Here is a 16,573-nt window from a genome sequence, read left to right as displayed (position 1 = left end):
ATTAGCATCAGGTGTACAAGATAAGTAATTGATAGTTGTATGAACTGATCACCACAGTAAGTCAAGTGATCTGTCTCCATACATAGGTACAATTTTTTTCTCACAGTAAAACTTTTTTAAAATTTTAAATATTTCATTTTATTTTCATTTAACCTCTGTTGTATGTTTTCCCCTTACCATTTAGTCCCCTTATACTGTCCTCCCCACCCCAGTCACCACACGATTGTCCATGTCCATGAGTCCTTTTTCCTTTTTGCTCAGTCGCTGTGCCCTCTAACCTCACCCCCAGCCCCAGCCGTCATGATGCTCTCAATCTTCTTGGCAACTTCCAAACATGCAATACGGTATCATTAATCATAGTCAGCAGGCTGTGCATTACATCCCCAGGCCTTAGTTCACCTTCTGAAAGAGGTGTAACTTGATCGCCTTATTTACAATCTCAACCCTTTCTCTTCCCCCAGCCGTCACAACTCAACACTCCAGCTTCTCTTACTCTGATATACTTTTTTGTCCACAGCACACATTGCCTTCCAACATTCTAGAAACATTATTTATTATGTTTGGTTCCCTCATTAAATATAAACTTTATTTATAATCAGCTATCTCTTCATATATAACTTAAGCACCCAGAAGTATGCTTGACACATAGCAAGCGTGCCGTACTCCTTGTTAAATTAAATTGGGTGAAATATGTGGCATATTAAGCACAAGCACAATAGGTATTGGTAGCACAATAGGTATGGATAACTTTTGGTGGAGGAGGGGAGTCAGGGAAGGCTCAGTAGAAAAACCATGTTTCAGCTAGGATTCAAAGGTAAATGGGTGTTGTCCACGTAGAAAGTGGGCTGGAGTGGGAGGATGAACAGCATTCTAGCAGAGCAAACATCACATACAAAGAAGTGGGGGTGGCAATAAAATAGGCTGGGTAAGGGCCTGCCAGGAGGAGGAATCTGGTCAGAGGGGACCCCCCCTTACCAGAGGGGTCCACTGACTACTGAATGTCTGAGAGGAGAGACTACATGTCAGTCATTGCAGGGAAAGGTACACATTCAGGGTCTTCTCTCTTTGCACCCCAGACTCATTCTGTGCTCTGAGCCCTGGGAGGCTGGAACCAAGTCTAAATCACCGGTTGCCAGTGGGAGTCTCAGGCAGCAGACTGGTGGTTTAGGAGAGAGGTGAGAATATTTATTAACTGCTGGGCTGCAGTTCTGACAGCGGTGGCAACTTTTGTGACTACAGATTCAATCAGGAGGGCCTTCCTCAGGGGTCCCGTAGGCCTCAGGGTGATGATGGCTTTCTGCTGGTGTTATCCACTCCTTAGGTGCCTCAGCGCCCCTTCTTGGTTTCTTCAACCCTGCTCTTCCATAAAAAAAAAAAAAAATCCCTGTAGGATCTGCCTCTAATATACAAAAGCAGAGAAAGCAGAAGTCAGGGCAAGCCAGCCGCTGAGTGACTGCAATCAGCAGGGCCCTATCTAGCAGGCAGATGGAGTCCGAGGTCCAGAGGACCTGGGAGCAGATACTTACTAGACGGCTGGAGACCTAATATCCAGGCAGTGTCTGAACAAGCAGTGAGGGTACCACAAGTCAACATCTTCTGAAGTGGAGCTCGTTTATATGCGTCCTGTCCACACCTCAAGCTGCTCTCAGTGTGTGTGTTGGGGGCAGGGGTGGGAAGCAGGGAAGCAAGTCTGCTTTGAACAGGAGCTGGACAGAATCAGTACATACCCAGTTTAGCAAACATAATTCCAGGCTCCTGAAACCAGAAGTTGTGAACTATGGATCGTGTGTGGGTATGTATACTTTCCCCCCAGGGTGTGTAGGAGCATGTATGTGGTGGTGGGGGCTGTCTGTTACTCCTCTTCACAAATGTAGAAAATAACAGACAGCATTTATGAATATTCACTATGTGTCAGTCATGTTCTGAGTGTTTCACTGACATTCATCTACTCCTTGAACCCTGGCAACCAATCCATAAAGTGGGCAGTAATGCTATGCTAACTTTCCAGATCAGGGAACTGAGGCCCAACGTCTCCCAGTGAGGAGCCCTGTGAGAGGGAAGTCACTTGGGCAGTCTGGCTCCAGGGCCAGCTGTCCCCTCCACCACGGACGTGGTCTCTGCCTGCCTCATGGACTTGTAAAAGGCAGGAGTGTATTCTTGTTTATTACTATTCATCTTCATATGCTCAGGACCTTTGCCGGCAGCAAAAGCTGCTTCATAGTTTTTTGTTGATTAAAGGAACGAACTTTTGCTAGGCAGCGAAAGCTGGGTCAAGTCGCGGAAACAGACCGCTCCTGGCGGTGGAATGCCAACTTTCTTCGGCCGCACGGCGCTCCCAGACCTTCTGTGCCACGGCCCTCCATTCAGCCAGCCCGTCGGCTCAGCTTCGGCTTCCTATCAGCAAGCACAGGGAACGGCAATGCAGGCAGCGCCCTGAACAAACCAGAAAAACAACCCTCCTCTGCTCTGCTCCGGAGCCCACGGCCCCGCCCGCAGCCCCAGGTCTCCCCCCACCGCCCCTCCTGCCCCCTGTCCCACCCGCCCGGGGTGGAGAGCGCGCCGCCCGGGAGGCAGCTTTGGACTTTGCACCCTCGGGTGAGTGCTGCCAGTTTCCCCGCGGCCTGTGTCGTCGCGCCCTGTTGCCCATGGAAGGAGCCAGGCCCCCCTTGCCCGGGGACGAGCTGGAGCTCTCAGAGGTCCAGAGGCGGCCGGACGAGCGGACGCCTCTCTATGGAGCCGTCCAGATCATCCCTTTCCCGGCCGAGGAGCCAAGTCCAGCCCAGGTGAGGTCTCCTGGCGCGGGCTGCGTCGTCCGAGCGCACCCGGATCCGGGCTCCCCGCCAGGACCCGAGCCTGACACCCCGGTGTCGGGTTTCCAGCCGGTTCTCCCGGCGCCGCCGCGGACGCTGGGTTCGGGTTGCGCGCTTTGGGGCGTTCTCCGCGGGGCGACTCCGCACGGCCTCCAGCTGGAGTCTGCCCCGGGTCCTCTCCGCTCTCCGGCCCCCGTGGAACTCCGAAGAATCCTACCTAGGAGGTGCGTGGCTCCTCTCATCCGAGAGAGAATCCCCAGAGGAGGAGGTGATTTTTAAAAAGTCCTGTATCTTTTAATTGAGGTTTTTTTTCTTTATCAAGTAGAGGGAACTAGAGTGATAGACGGTATCTTCTCCTTGTCTTCAGAATCTGTTGGCTTCCCTTTTTACTACCTCGCTGCTCCCTCCCACCGCGCTCCTCTCGCCCACCGTTCACCAGCCCCAGCCGGGCGCACACCTGCTAAACACACACTTGCTGTCTTTAACCGGTGTGGCCACTCGATTTCACAGCAAGAGAGATGGCGAGAGGGGAAACGGCAGCAAGAACAACAAGGAATGGGGGGACGCTGTGAAATTATCCTGCTCGGCTGAAAAATAATTAAAAAGTTTTAGTCCCAAAGAACCAGGCTGCGTCTCATTTGCTTCAGCCTCAACTCAGGCTTTAAGGAAGTCTTTGATAATGTTTTGGCTGAACTCCTTTCTCTAAGCCGTAGCAGTGACGGGAGCATTATTCATCCTCATCAAATGCTTGTAAAACAGCAGAGACTTGGAATACGCAGCCTTGTAGCTTGTGATTAACCTCTAAGGCTGGCTTGAGTTTTACCGGGTACATGGAACTCCCCATGTACATGGCCCCATCCTGATATTTCTACTCCGCTCTGCCTCTCTCACCCTTTGGTTGTTCAACTGTTCCTTTTGGGAATAAGCAGGAAATTCCAATGGTGAAAGCATTGATTTTTGCTTCCACATTGACTCCTGGAGATATTGTGACGTCTGTTTTTGTAGATCTACAGGTACCCTGGAGAGTAACTTGGTACCTTATATTCAAATGACAGAAGAACGAAAGTTGGAGGAAGACGGTCCAATTCTTGTGCAGCAGACACAACTGTGGGCTTGCTATATCAATCCTCTAAGGAAGTGTGTAGGAATGCAAACTGGAAATACTGCCTCGTGTTAGATAGACCCAAGACACCCCAAAGACTTCATGGTTTGGGACTTGGTGACAGCTTCACCCCTAAAAGATGTGTCTCAGGGCAAGGCGTTAGGTCTGTATTTTCCAGCTGTCTCATGGTGGAATGTACTGTGGTTAGTCTCCGTGAGGCCTGGCTATGGCCTGGTGAAAACAGTGGGGCAGAAGAAAAGGCCAAACACATGTAGGGCATCAGCATTTTACAGTTGTTTAGTACCTGCTTAGTATAGATGGCTCTTTCGTGTTCTAATTACTCCCTCCTGAGTCAGGTATACACAAGCAAGCTAGAGTTCCTTGTGAATTTGCTTTGTCGGTCACCGAATAGGAAACTGGGGCTGAGTGACAGGATGGCATGAAGGTGAAGGGTTCATGAACTCTTGAGGGGCATTCGAGACATGCTTGAATGGGAAAAACTTTTTAAAAAGGGAAAAAAGAAAAAAACCTTATCTAATGTGTTGATCTTTCTCTTTGGTTCTGTAGAATAAGTTGAAGTGTATTTTAAACTGAAAAGTCAATTAATGTAGAGTTTTTAGACGTTGGGTAGCACAAGCCCAAGATTCAGATTCAATGAGTTGTTCAGAATTTAGGACAAAGAATCAACAGGCTTTGTGCTTGGATCAACAAGTGGGTCCCACAAGGGAGATTTTAAAGTACAGACTTTCCTGCATGCTAAGAAAATTATCCCAGGTCTATGTCATACCTGTCCCTGATTCAGCCAAAGAGAAGAAAAGCTTTTTGTGTCTAAGAGATAGGCAGTCCTGCCTTTGTTGAAGGACCTTTGTCTTGTATTTGGACTCATATCTGTAAAGGGATGCGAATGTCTGGGGGGTGTTCAGAGGAAGCCACACAAATTCTTGAGTCACTTCCTGCAATCATGGAATGTAAGATGCGGTTTGCAAAAAACTCTAAGTCTCGGTCCAGAAGAACCTACCTGCCTGTGGCTTTTCGTCATGACCTAAAATTTGGGCAAAAGAGGATGAAGCAGCCAGTGAAGGGGGCAGTGTGTCTTCATGATCCAGTTTCGAGGGGAGACTGGGGTAGCACAGGTGGTGCACACCTACTACATCAGAGACTCTCCACCCTCAGGCACAGGGGACTTTCCTGGGGCCACTTCCGAAAATTACTAATTCCTGGGGTGATTCTAATGTTCAGACAGCTGGGAAACACTGGACTCCAGTGTCGGGCTGGGAATGGCTGAAAGACTGTTTTATAGCGACAGTCTTTATTAATCTTTAAATTCTGTAAAGATTAATCATGCAAGGGACAGTGGTGTCTGCCTTAGGGCTGGTGGCAGACAGGGTAGGGGGCCAGGCTGTAGGAGGCAGCTTTGGGCTGGACGGGAAGAGGCGCTCCCTGCAGATGAGGGCTGTGAAATTCTGGCTTCTCCAGGACGTGGTCTCAAACCACTGGGGTCCTAGATTTATCACCTCTAAGGGACAGCGTAAGTGAAGGCACAAGACCCTGAAGAGGGGCACTGATGCTTATTCTGTGTCTCCTTTGAGACTTGGGACCATTTTTGTACTAATCTTTATGATCCCAGCTGCCTCCTTTATCAGAACTAAAATGACATATGACTTGGGAACTCTGTACATAGGAAGATATATTTCTGTCCCCTGAGAAGTTCAAGGTCCTTGTCCTGTGACTTTTTTTCCCTGTGCCTTGTTGAGCCCTTGCTGTTGGTGACTGTGGACCAGTACTCCGTCTTTGTCTCTGGGTGGAGATGAGATGCCGCTCATCTCATGAGGGTTTTCCTCTGTCCAGATGGTCCCGGGGCATCTATTGCTGCCTCACCCCCAACCCAAAGAGTCAGCACAGAGTGCACTCAGGCGCTCCAAAGTGTGACCCACCTCCACTCTGGAACTTCTTGCAGTACATTCTTCAAATTGTTGGAGCCCTCTGTGACTCAGCAGCACTTTAGTGACTGCCTGTTATCTGCATGGGTCACAGGAGTGGGATGTAAGAATGGGGAAGTTTAAGAACCACCCTTCCCTCCATGTGCTGTCGCTTTACCTAAGGAGTCAAGGCCAGCATCTGTCTTGGAATATGACACCAGGCAAGGCAGTGGCAGATGAGTTGTGTGGACAACACACAGGCTGGAGCATCTCTCCATGGGTGCCGTGGTGGGGAGGCTGCCACAAAAGGACAGACTTGACCTGCCCCTGAAGAGTGAAAAGGCCTCCGACCAGAGGTCTCAACCCTGGTTAAAAGCAATTGGTTTACTTTGGGAAGTTTAAAATTATAAACTGGCGCCTGCCCCCACCTCCCTACTATCTGGCCCCCTAGGTCCAGGCAGGACCCGGGTCTCTGGAGTTTAAATTGCTCCTCAGGTGCCTCCGATTGCTGCCAGGCTTGGGAACCTCTCACTGAGAACGTCTGAACTGTACAAACAGTTCAAATGGGACAGACAGTTTTCTGACGGGCACCCCCAGAATCACGGTGGGAGAGAAACTGAGCGAGCCGTCAGTGAATTTGAGAACGAGCACCTGGAAGTGCCTGCAGTTCCTTTGTGGGACAGGTGAACACTTAGCAATGATTGCGCCCATTTGTTGAGGTCCTGATATTTGTTTAGCAAGTACTTCCCATATATGATCTCTTGTTTTTACAACATCCTGGTGAGCTACATTTATTATTTATGTTTTACAGTTGAGGGCACTGGGGCCGGGAGTTTTAGGAGCTTGCTAATGGTCACCCTGACTGTAAGTGGTATAAGGGGGATTGGAATTCTGATACAGAAACACACTTTCCCCCCTTCATATACCATTATTTCCCATGGGGTCCATGTGAAAATCACCTAATGGCCCAGTGGGATGTAGGAGAAGGGCCAGGGGACATTTAGGAGCAGGTAGGCAGGCCAGGAGTGGAGGCAGCCCCATGGCAGCCAGCCGTGTTCATAGCCCGGAGCTCTGCACAGTGACCCTGAGAGGCTGGGGATGAGACAGAGAGTGCCCCAGCTTCGCAGTGACACACAGCAGGGGTCAGTCCAGGTCACCGCTTCTGAACTGCATCTTTGAAATGGGCTAATGCCTCCCTTGCAGGGCTGTTAGGATGAAGTGAAATGGTATTGGCCGCGATTATTTTATTGGACCCCACACTGTGAATCACTAGGCCCATTACAGCTTATTTCCTGGTGCCTCTCCCTTCCCTTCCCAGGCCCTTGTTACATAGAGTTGGGGTGGCCACAGGACTTTCTTAGCTTTTTCTCGAAGCTAAGTCACTCTAAAGTACTCATCACCTTTCTCTGAATCTTTAATTCAGCTTTTGTGTTTCAGAACTTTCATCAGGTCCCCAGTACACACCAGTTAAGTCCAAACTGCTCTGGCAACATTCAAAACCCTCTCAAACATGCACCAGCCTTTCACTTTTTCTGATCTTCACTCTCATTACTTGCTCCTGAAGCCCGAAAATCGATCCGATGAGTCTCTCTGCCATCTCCATCATGAATCAATACTAAGGATGCTCTTTCCTGGGTTTGGAATATTTTCCTCCACCTATCCTTCAAAGTCCTGCTTTCCCCCCCACCTGTGAGCCCGTAGGCCATTTTTGTGCTAACTTTTATGAAGTTCCTTTCTCTCCGATTGTAGACGTGACTCAGTAGAATGTAGTCCCTTGAGATCAGGATCCTGTGCCTTCACTTCTGTCTGCATCACCGCCCATGCTAAGTACTCAAACATGCTTGTTGAAACCAAATGTCCGCCTCACAGTCTCCCTCTGCTTTTCAGGCTAAGCAGAAAAGCCCTTGGAGCTCCTGCAATAGGAAATTGTTTGGAAAGTGCAAACTGTGGATGGCTATCCTCTCCATTTTCATAGGGCTCATTATAATGATCACCATAAGCTTGTGTCTTATGAAAGGTAAGAGGACTTAGACATGTCTGAACCAATGCATTTTAAGACAACTTGTTTAATGCTTTGTGACTTACACTACACTGGTATATGTACTCATTGATATGTGGTTATTTGTAATTTGAGTTTAAAACTGGTTTGGAATATGTTATATGGGTGGGAGAAATACATGATTCTTATTTGTCGTTCATTTTTTAAGCCCCTGAAGTAATAGAAACACCATTGTTTTACTTTAAACTCTGCCCATTGGGTCCTGAAGATTTCTTAAATATTTAACTTATTTAAACATTAATTTATATTTTTTATATCTCTAAACCTGCTTGTTTGACTTTTTCCTTATAGTTTATTTGGTGAAAGTAGTTGTCGTACTTTCAATAATGAATTAATAATTGTCATTATTCAATAATAAATAATATACTTGAAAGTTTTAAAAACTTTGTATAATTGTATACCTGTAAGTTGTTATTATTTGAACTTATTTTGGAAATAACTTTATTATATACATGTTGTGTATATGTACAAAACAAAAACTTAATATGATGGTAACTATATATTTTACACACATCTCATTTTAAAATTAGTTACTATGAATATAAAAATTTCATGTTAAGTTACTCATAAAATTTATTCATATTATTAGTTTTCTGTTATATTTTCTTTTTGTTACTTGCATTTTAAAAATAATTGGGGTTTAGATTTTTTTGTAGTCTTGTGGCCTCCTTATTTTGTAAGATTTTAGTTATGTTGAGATCCTTTTGCAGATTTATTAAAAATTACTTGTCAACATCTTAAAAAACTTTTCAAAATTGAGGTGTCAGTGACCTATAACACTATCAGTTTCAGGTGTGTGACATGACTCAGTATTTGTATACAGTGAAATGATCGCCGCAGTAAATCTAAAAGCTTTGTTTTTTAATGACCTCATGCGGTAGTTCCCCATCATTTTAAAGCCCTTTAAGGTGTTGTCAATTTTTTATGATTATCAATATTAAGTTTTTATGATGCGTAAAAATAGCACCCTCCAGTGGGCAGTCATTTCAATTTCAAAACAGGAAGGAAGAAAACTGCTTTTGTGTGTATGTGGGAGTGATTACGGGGGGGCGGGGGGGGGCTTCTCTGGAGCTGGGGTGCTCTTGAAGGTAAGTCTCGACAGGATCCCGGTGAGGTCAGACGGCACAGCAGACCCGGGCACACAAGGAGAGCGAGAAGGGGCGCTCCTGAGTCTCTCCAGAGGGGGCCCTGGGAGTTTTCCTCAGGGGTTGCATTTGCCCTGCACCTCCTGTGCCCCGTCCTCCTCCCAATGCCTTCAGCTGCTCTCTCTAAGTGTTCCGGCCCCGAAGGAACAGGAAAGCACTGATAACATGGGCCAACCTCACGCCGGCTGCATGTGCGTTTCTCTGGCAAGCCCCGTGTTTACTTCCTTAGGACGCTGTTGAGGTGGGATGGGTGATTCTTTGAGGCCACAGGCTGGTTTTGAGGTGGGGAGGAGTTAATCAGAGTTGCTAAACCTCCCCATCATGCTGAGCACTGTAGTTTTTGTGTGAGCATTGATACTCCCTCTTCCCTTCAACTCCCACGTGTGGATGTGGAAACTACAGCTGAGTCACACAGTCTTGGTCTATCACAGCCGGTGGGTGCCAACCTAAAAGTTGACAGATTTGCCTGTTGGCATCTGGGGCCTATGACAAAAGATGATGCAAAGACCTAGGTGCTTTCATATCCAGGATTCTAAAGCACTAGACTCAAGAGCTGTCCTCTGTTATGGAAGGTTATCCTGCCCCTTGAGCTCCCAAAGAGCAATCTGCCGAGGAAGGCGTTCCATTTCCCTCAACGGTTTCTCAGGGAACATCCAGGTCCATAGGGTGATACTCGGGGGAAAATTGGAGTACAAACATCATCTTCTGTTTGGTTAGAAAATTGTCTTATTAAAAAGTTAATGCTGCAAGAGAGATTTTAAAGCTTTTACTTTAAAAAAAAGTATTTTTATTTATTTTGTCTTACTATTTTTCACATAAACCCTTTGTTTTTATAAATAAAACATTATGGCTTGGATTTTATATCACATTTATAGGTAAGGAGCCCTTCTAGGTCCAAACGGGTAACAGTGGAGCTACTACTGCTGGGAGGAACGCATGCGCCACATGTATGTTCCACCTAAAGAGCAGGGACTCGGTGGCGGAGAGCACCGTACACATAGCCTCGAGACTAGGTAACTGGAAGCAGAGGAAGAGCAGGCTGGGTGAAGTCTATGCAGTCACCACCTAATGTCTTCACCTTCATGATGCAGAACCAGCTAAAAGTTGTGTTACTTCTAGATTAGCTAGAGGTAGGCTTCCTGATCATACAGAATGAAACTTTCTCCCATTGTTAACAATTAGGCTGGAGGCATTCATATAGAAGGCTCTCCACTGATAAATACAGAATATTAGAACAGCAAAGAGGAAGCTTCATAGGTAATCTTGCTTCTTCAGACATCAGAAACTTCTACATCATAGCAGTACATAAACTGCCCCTCAGAGGTGTTGTCCAAAAACTTCTTGGCATTTACACCAAACAAGGTTCCCTGTACTTCTGGCATCCTCTGCTGAGCTATGAGATCTAGCTGGCTTTCTAGGGTGTTGGAAACCTTTATTTTACAATCCTCATTATAGATCTCAACTCCACCAGCTATCTTCTCAGGCAGGTAGACCTCCTGATCAATTTGGACATCAGCATCTTTTTTTTGGTGGCTGTTTTGTACATAGGGGTAGCTTTTTGCACTGCAGCCTTTACCGGTAGGAAATCCTGTACCCAGCAACAAACAGTCATCTGGGGCTCCAATGACTGGTACACACCCTGGAGGACCAATCCATTCAGCAGCACTTGGTGCCTGGTTGTATCTTTTACCGCCTTGCCAAGTCCCTGTTTTGCTGCATTTAGTAGGTGTATAATAAGGTCATCTCTCTCTCTGGGGACTTTGAGTCTTCCTTGATTCATCAGGTTGGACGTAGGAATTTTCCCCTGCTGCTCTGTCTGCTTTTCTGTCTTCTCACGGTATTCCATAATCTTCAGTCTCTGGGTTTGCACAGGATGGCCTTTCTCATTGTTGAACTCTTCTTCTGCTTTTGCATCGATTTCTTCTTTTTCTTTGGCTTCTTGTTTAATAAGAGGATTGTATGCTTCAACTGTTTTTACATGTTAGTAGTGCCAAGAGCCATGGGGATGCTAGGCTGGTGGACAACTAGCTCAAATTTAGACTTGAAGGAGATGATGGAAGGAAAGGAAAAGGAAAAGCCCCAAACTTTTACTTTTTTTTTAAATCAGGGAAATACTTTTATTTTATTTGGCACCTCTACCCTCAGGGGTTCCAGCCTGTGGGAGAGTCATGACAGGCGGGGGCAGGGGGCAGCAGAGACAAATGGGGCAGCAGCAGGGCTGCCTTCTGTGGCAGTCTCTTCTTGACCCACAGCAGCTCTGTGGGCGCTTCTGGGATGTCTGTGATAATCACCTGTTGCCTAGTTACCAAGCCCACTGACAGGAATCAAATATTTGTGGAACTTCTGGGCACTGTGTGGAAGATGCTGCCGTGTGGGAGGAGGGCAGGCTGGGAGTGCCAAGGGCTGTACCTGAGGCCGCCTGGGTTCACTGAGAAGTGAACTACTTCCTCTTGACTACATTTGCCCTTTGCCTCTTCCTTCCCTTCCTCTCCACTCCTCAATCTCACATCTCAGGGCTCTGTAGTTCTCAGACTGAGGCTCGGTTGCAGAGGAGCTCCAACTTTGGAGCTGGAATGGACCCAGAAGGGGAAAGCATGTTGCATCCCAGAATGCAAAGGGTAACTAGCCAGGGAAGAGACAGTGGAGTCCCCAGGGCGAGGCGCCCAGCTAGGAGGTGTGTCTTGTCACTGACGTTGTTAAGAATGCAAGCAGAGCCACCTGTGGTCGGTTTTATTGTTTTCTCTGCAAATTGTGCACCCCTTATTGCCTGCATGTGGGGTGGGCCTGCCATTGGCATGCGGTAATAAGGAGTGGCATGCCATTGGAGTAATGGCACATTCAGGGTTGTGGCTCAGTTTAAGGTGCTGAGCCAGGCTGTGCACACACTGTGGAGGAGGAGCTAGTGCACTCACAGGCATGCAGTGAAGTGAAGTCATTTTAAATGGAGAATTTCATTAGCAGGGCCCAGGAAATCCTGTTGAATTCACAGGTGTTTAGGGAACAGCTTAGTAATGGATTCTCTCCTTCTCCCTGAGGAGTGATCAATTCCTTGGTGTGAAGACTAAAGAGAGGAAGCTTCTTCTCTCTGAGTGATCTCGTTTCTGGTTAATTTGAAGAATCAGTTAAGGATCCTCAAGGGTTCTGTTTTGTTAACTAATTTGCCCCAGCCAAGGAGGAGAGAGATACTGAGTAGCACCCCACTAATGAAACCTTCCTTGGTTTGGGCAAAATATTGTAAGTGTTATAAAAATCAAACTGTAACAAGTAAGTGGATGCTTAGAACTGTAACAAGTAAGAACAAGTAAGTGGATGCAAGAACTGTAACAAAAATCAAACTGTAACAAGTAATCAAACTGTAACAAGTAAGTGGATGCTGTGATTTAAAATCTAGGAATCCCTATGTGATATCTCATAGCACTGAGGATTTCTGTCCAATCCCTTCTCTCTCTAACGTGCAGATTTTTCTGTGAATAGACGCTCTGGTACTAACATGTAAGTGGGGACTTCCCAAGTGTTGCTGTATTGAATGGATTTATTTGCCTGTGAGTTGGAACAAAGAGCTCCATTTTTGTAATATCACAGGTCTTGGCAGACAGACAGGGGCAAGGCTCCCTGGTGTTGGGTGACTCATGGAAAAATCCTTGGCAGACAGACTTAGCAAGCATGAGTTACCAAGGTCCGTGGGGGCAGGAACACAATAGCAACTCTGCAGGCCCAGTACTGTGAAATTTTTTACATTTTCACCTGTTCCTTTTTCCCCTCAGGTTGCATATGTTTCGCCACCTTCCCAAGACTGACCACTTCTCCTGTGCTCTCTACGGAGGTTCACCAGCTTGTTCTGACTTGTGGACCTTCAGACAGATCCCTGTCTCTAAGCATCCTCAGACTCTTCTTACCTTGGGCCTCTTTGAATGTGCTAGCACCATCTCTCCTTCAAAGCAGTCTTTCATCAGAATCTTGCCACTTCATTAGGACTTTTTTTTTCTCTTTCTCTTCTTTCACTGGCAAGCTTCTAGAGAGATCTGCATTTGGATCTTGCCTCCTGTGCATTCCTAACCCACTTGTGTTGATTGGTCCCAAATTGTTCTTCCCAAGGTCATGGGCAATTGCTTGATCCTGAAACCCAATGATTGGCCCCTTTCCCATCCCCTGACCTATTCACAGCCTTCAGCTCTGTTAACTGTGATGTACTCAGAACGCCCAGACTTTATTTAGGTCTCCTGCTGTGTCTGCTTTTGACCTTCACATGTGGTACATGAGGCTTCTGTTCAGCTGTCTTATCTTTTGTATTTTTCACTCTTCCCTTTAGGAACTAATTTGCTTCTGTGTTAATAGCCATCTCCTCTTGGAGGGGATGCCTAGGTCTACATGCACACACTTTTCCTGAGTGTCACTCTTACATTTTGCCAGACATCTCTACCTGAAAATAACTATCACCATGTCCTCCGTTATGCATGGGAAGCAACAATGCACATGTGTGTCCTCTTTCCCACTGAGCTGGCCCTTCGTAGTCTCACGGTGAATCATGAGACCAGGTTTGTTCCAGCCCTGCCACCATCCAGTTATGTGAGTTCAGGTAAATTCTGCAACGCACTTGACCTCAGTTTCCACACTGGTAAAATATAAATGATTCTAAACCCAAGTCTACAAAGGTACTCAGCCCTACTACTGAGTAGCTCAATTGACCTGAACAACTTATGCCTTTTCTCTAAGCCTCAGGATCTTTATTTTAAAATGAAAACATTAATATTTAACTTACAGGGTTGATGTGAGCATTACACGAGGTAATATCTACAAGTGTTATAAGAGTGTTTGTGCGTAATGCTTTCTATAGTAGCCATCGCACTTCCTGTTCCCCAGGCTTGATACTTTGGGACATTTTTAATTTCTTCTCCTGTTTCATATCTGCGTAATGACCAAGTTTTATCAATCATTCCTTGGTAGTGTTTTCATTGCAACTTTCATTATGACTACCCAGTTACTGCATGGCACCATGCCGTGTACTTTATAGATGTTGGTTCTCAAGTTCATCATCACTTACAATATTGGTATTGATGTTTCTGTTGCAGAAACAGCTTCAGAGTTCATTTAAGTGATTTGCTCAGATCACATGGCTGATAAATAGCTAGGCTGGGATTCAAACTAAGTCTGGCTACCTTTGAAGTCAGCTCTACTTCCACTATCCTTGGCTTTCTCTTCCCTTCCTCCCTCTCTCTCTTTCTCCTTCCCTCACTCCCTTCCTTCCTTCCTTGTACTTCCTACTGTTGTCAATCAAAATCTCTCCCAATTTTGCACCTCTGGGCCTCTCTGCCTCCACTCTCTCCTGGTTCCCTTTCATCCCATCCATCACCTCCAGACTTACCTCTGCTCCTTCCTGGGAGACATTGTCCGACTCCAGTGCCTCGTTAGACAACCGACATTTAGGGCCTCCCTCTTCCACCTCATTTCATATATTCTAGCCAAAGAGCTGATTCTGTGTGCCTGCAATGCCTGCAATGTAGTTTATGTGTTTTAAGCTTCTTTTTTTAAAACACATTTTCTCCACTTGGAAAATGCTGCCCAGATGAGGTCTCATTAAAACCTTAGCTGACTAGGTTAAACCATGGTTATTGTTTACTTTAATGAACACAATTATTTGGCCACATCTTGGGACCGATTCATTACTCAATAATCCAAGTTAAGTATGTGTCATTGAAACTGTTATTGGAGGTTTCTTTTCAAACTTGGCGTCTCTTCTCAGGGCCCTTGTGTTCAGCAGTCATGTCAATTTGGTATCCACGCTCTGGCTTCCTCTTTTCCTTTTCCAGGCACTCATACCTACTTTGGAAAGGTATGCAGTGGACCTAGAGCTCAAAGGTATCCACTGCAGCATTATTTATAGCAGTGAAATCTGAAAGCACTAAAAGATTTAGGGAAATGAGCAAGTCCGTTAGGAACATTATGCATCCATTAAAATAATCTTTTCAAGGAATTTCAAACATGTGGGGAATGGCTTTTGATATCTTAACAACAACAGAAGAATGGAATCAAACAACAAAGCAGGATACAAATAACCTTTTCATTAAGACCTCAACTATATAATACAAAATGGGGGGGGACCTTTTGATGAAAGAATTGTTAATATCTTGCTTTGGTACAATTTCCTATACTTTGCAAGTTTTCTGCAATTGTTAGGCCAAATAATGTAATGACTTACAACAAATAAGGCTGCAGGGAGAATTACGTGTGTTTTTTGGTCCCCCAAATCACCACTAGATTCAGTGATGGTGGGAGCTCACAGGACTCCATCAAGTGGTAGAGATGACTATGATTTTTCATAGAGAAAGGATATACAGAGAAAATCCAGAAGAAATCAGGCACAGGCTCCCAGGAGTCCTCTCCGGGTGCCGTCCCGTAGGACACACTTCATTCCTCCAGCAGTGAGTTGTGTCAGCCATGTGTGGAATCTTTCCTCTAGGGAAGTTCCTCGGAGAGAGACTCAGTGCCCAGGTTTTACAGGGGTGTGTCACATAGGCAGCCTGTGCCCGACACAAACTAAAATTCCAGACTTTCAAAAGGAAAGGAGATGTCAGCGTAACTCGTTGTTTGTACAGAGTTGCGGCACAGCGAGCCACACTTTCCAGGGAACGGCGGGAACCCTTCCGAGACTGAAGTTCCCAGAGGCCGGCCGGGCCAGCCTGGAGCAGCGGGGCCCTCCCAAGCTGGCAGTGTCCGCCTGCGCTGCCCACTCCTCAGCACGTTCCCTTGCTCCTCCGCCTTCCCGTTTCCAGACTTCACTGGGGAATGAGTGCCCGAACTTTTACTTCTTTTTACCTGCCCTGTTAACAGAAACACTGAATTGATTCCACTGTGGTCTTTTCGAAGTTTAAAGCCTGGGATTGGACAGAAAAGGCTACGGGCACTCGAACACCTGGGTCTGCCCACCCACACCTTTCTCAGGCCAGAGAGGTGGTCTGTGTGTGGGATCAGCTGGTGAGGCCGAGAGAAGCTAGGTGTGTCATTAGGACCTGGAGTGCCAGCTTCTAGCTCCGGGCTCCAGACTCTGTATGTTTTTCCTTTAGCTCTCACTGCATACAAATCAGTGAGCTCAGTCATCAGAGTACAAGCAGCCACACAGAACTCGTTGTCCCGGGAATGTGGGTGCTGCAGCGTGGGGCTCTCAGTGCAGTTTGGCTTCCCTCCTGCAAACAGAGTGTGTCATCGTTCCTCCGGTGAGACACACTGTTGAGTGATGACTTCATGCCCATCCCGCATCTCCCTGGGAGATTTCAAGTCGTGGGCTCACGTGCTCATCCGCGAGTCCCCCTCTGTCTGGTGGGTGATGATTCATTGCGCCCACTCCTTGTCCCCTGTCCCCCATTGTTTGTCCCTCCTGCCCAGACTGTCCCCCAGCACCTGGCTTGACACCTGTATGCAGAGCTAAGCTGCAGGTCCAGTTTAACACAAAATTTTGTATTCTTCTCACTGCATTCCTCTGGCCCTTCCCCCATCTATATTCAGTGGAATCTGAGACCACCCCTTCGGGCAGGAAACAAATA

At 46.6% G+C, this 16,573-nt stretch overlaps 1 protein-coding gene and 1 pseudogene across 1 annotated transcript in view; one reads left to right on the top strand and one right to left on the bottom strand.

Moving 5' to 3' along the window:
- The first annotated feature begins 2,319 nt into the window (after positions 1-2,319).
- CUNH3orf52 (chromosome unknown C3orf52 homolog) overlaps positions 2,320-16,573 on the top strand; it is a 28,255-nt gene continuing 14,001 nt past the window's right edge. The window contains exons 1-2 of the mRNA XM_037055316.1: positions 2,320-2,783; positions 7,719-7,848. Coding sequence (XP_036911211.1) covers positions 2,646-2,783; positions 7,719-7,848 — 268 coding nt within the window. The 5' untranslated portion in view covers positions 2,320-2,645. The remainder of the gene's footprint in view (positions 2,784-7,718; positions 7,849-16,573) is intronic.
- On the bottom strand, positions 10,292-11,051 carry LOC118993135 (V-type proton ATPase subunit E 1-like; annotated as a pseudogene).

This window comes from Sturnira hondurensis, unplaced genomic scaffold (genome assembly GCF_014824575.4).
Source record: "Sturnira hondurensis isolate 20B ecotype Veracruz unplaced genomic scaffold, ASM1482457v3 Scaffold0000880, whole genome shotgun sequence".
Taxonomy (NCBI): Eukaryota; Metazoa; Chordata; class Mammalia; order Chiroptera; family Phyllostomidae; genus Sturnira; species Sturnira hondurensis.
This window is presented reverse-complemented; position numbering and strand designations above follow the sequence as displayed.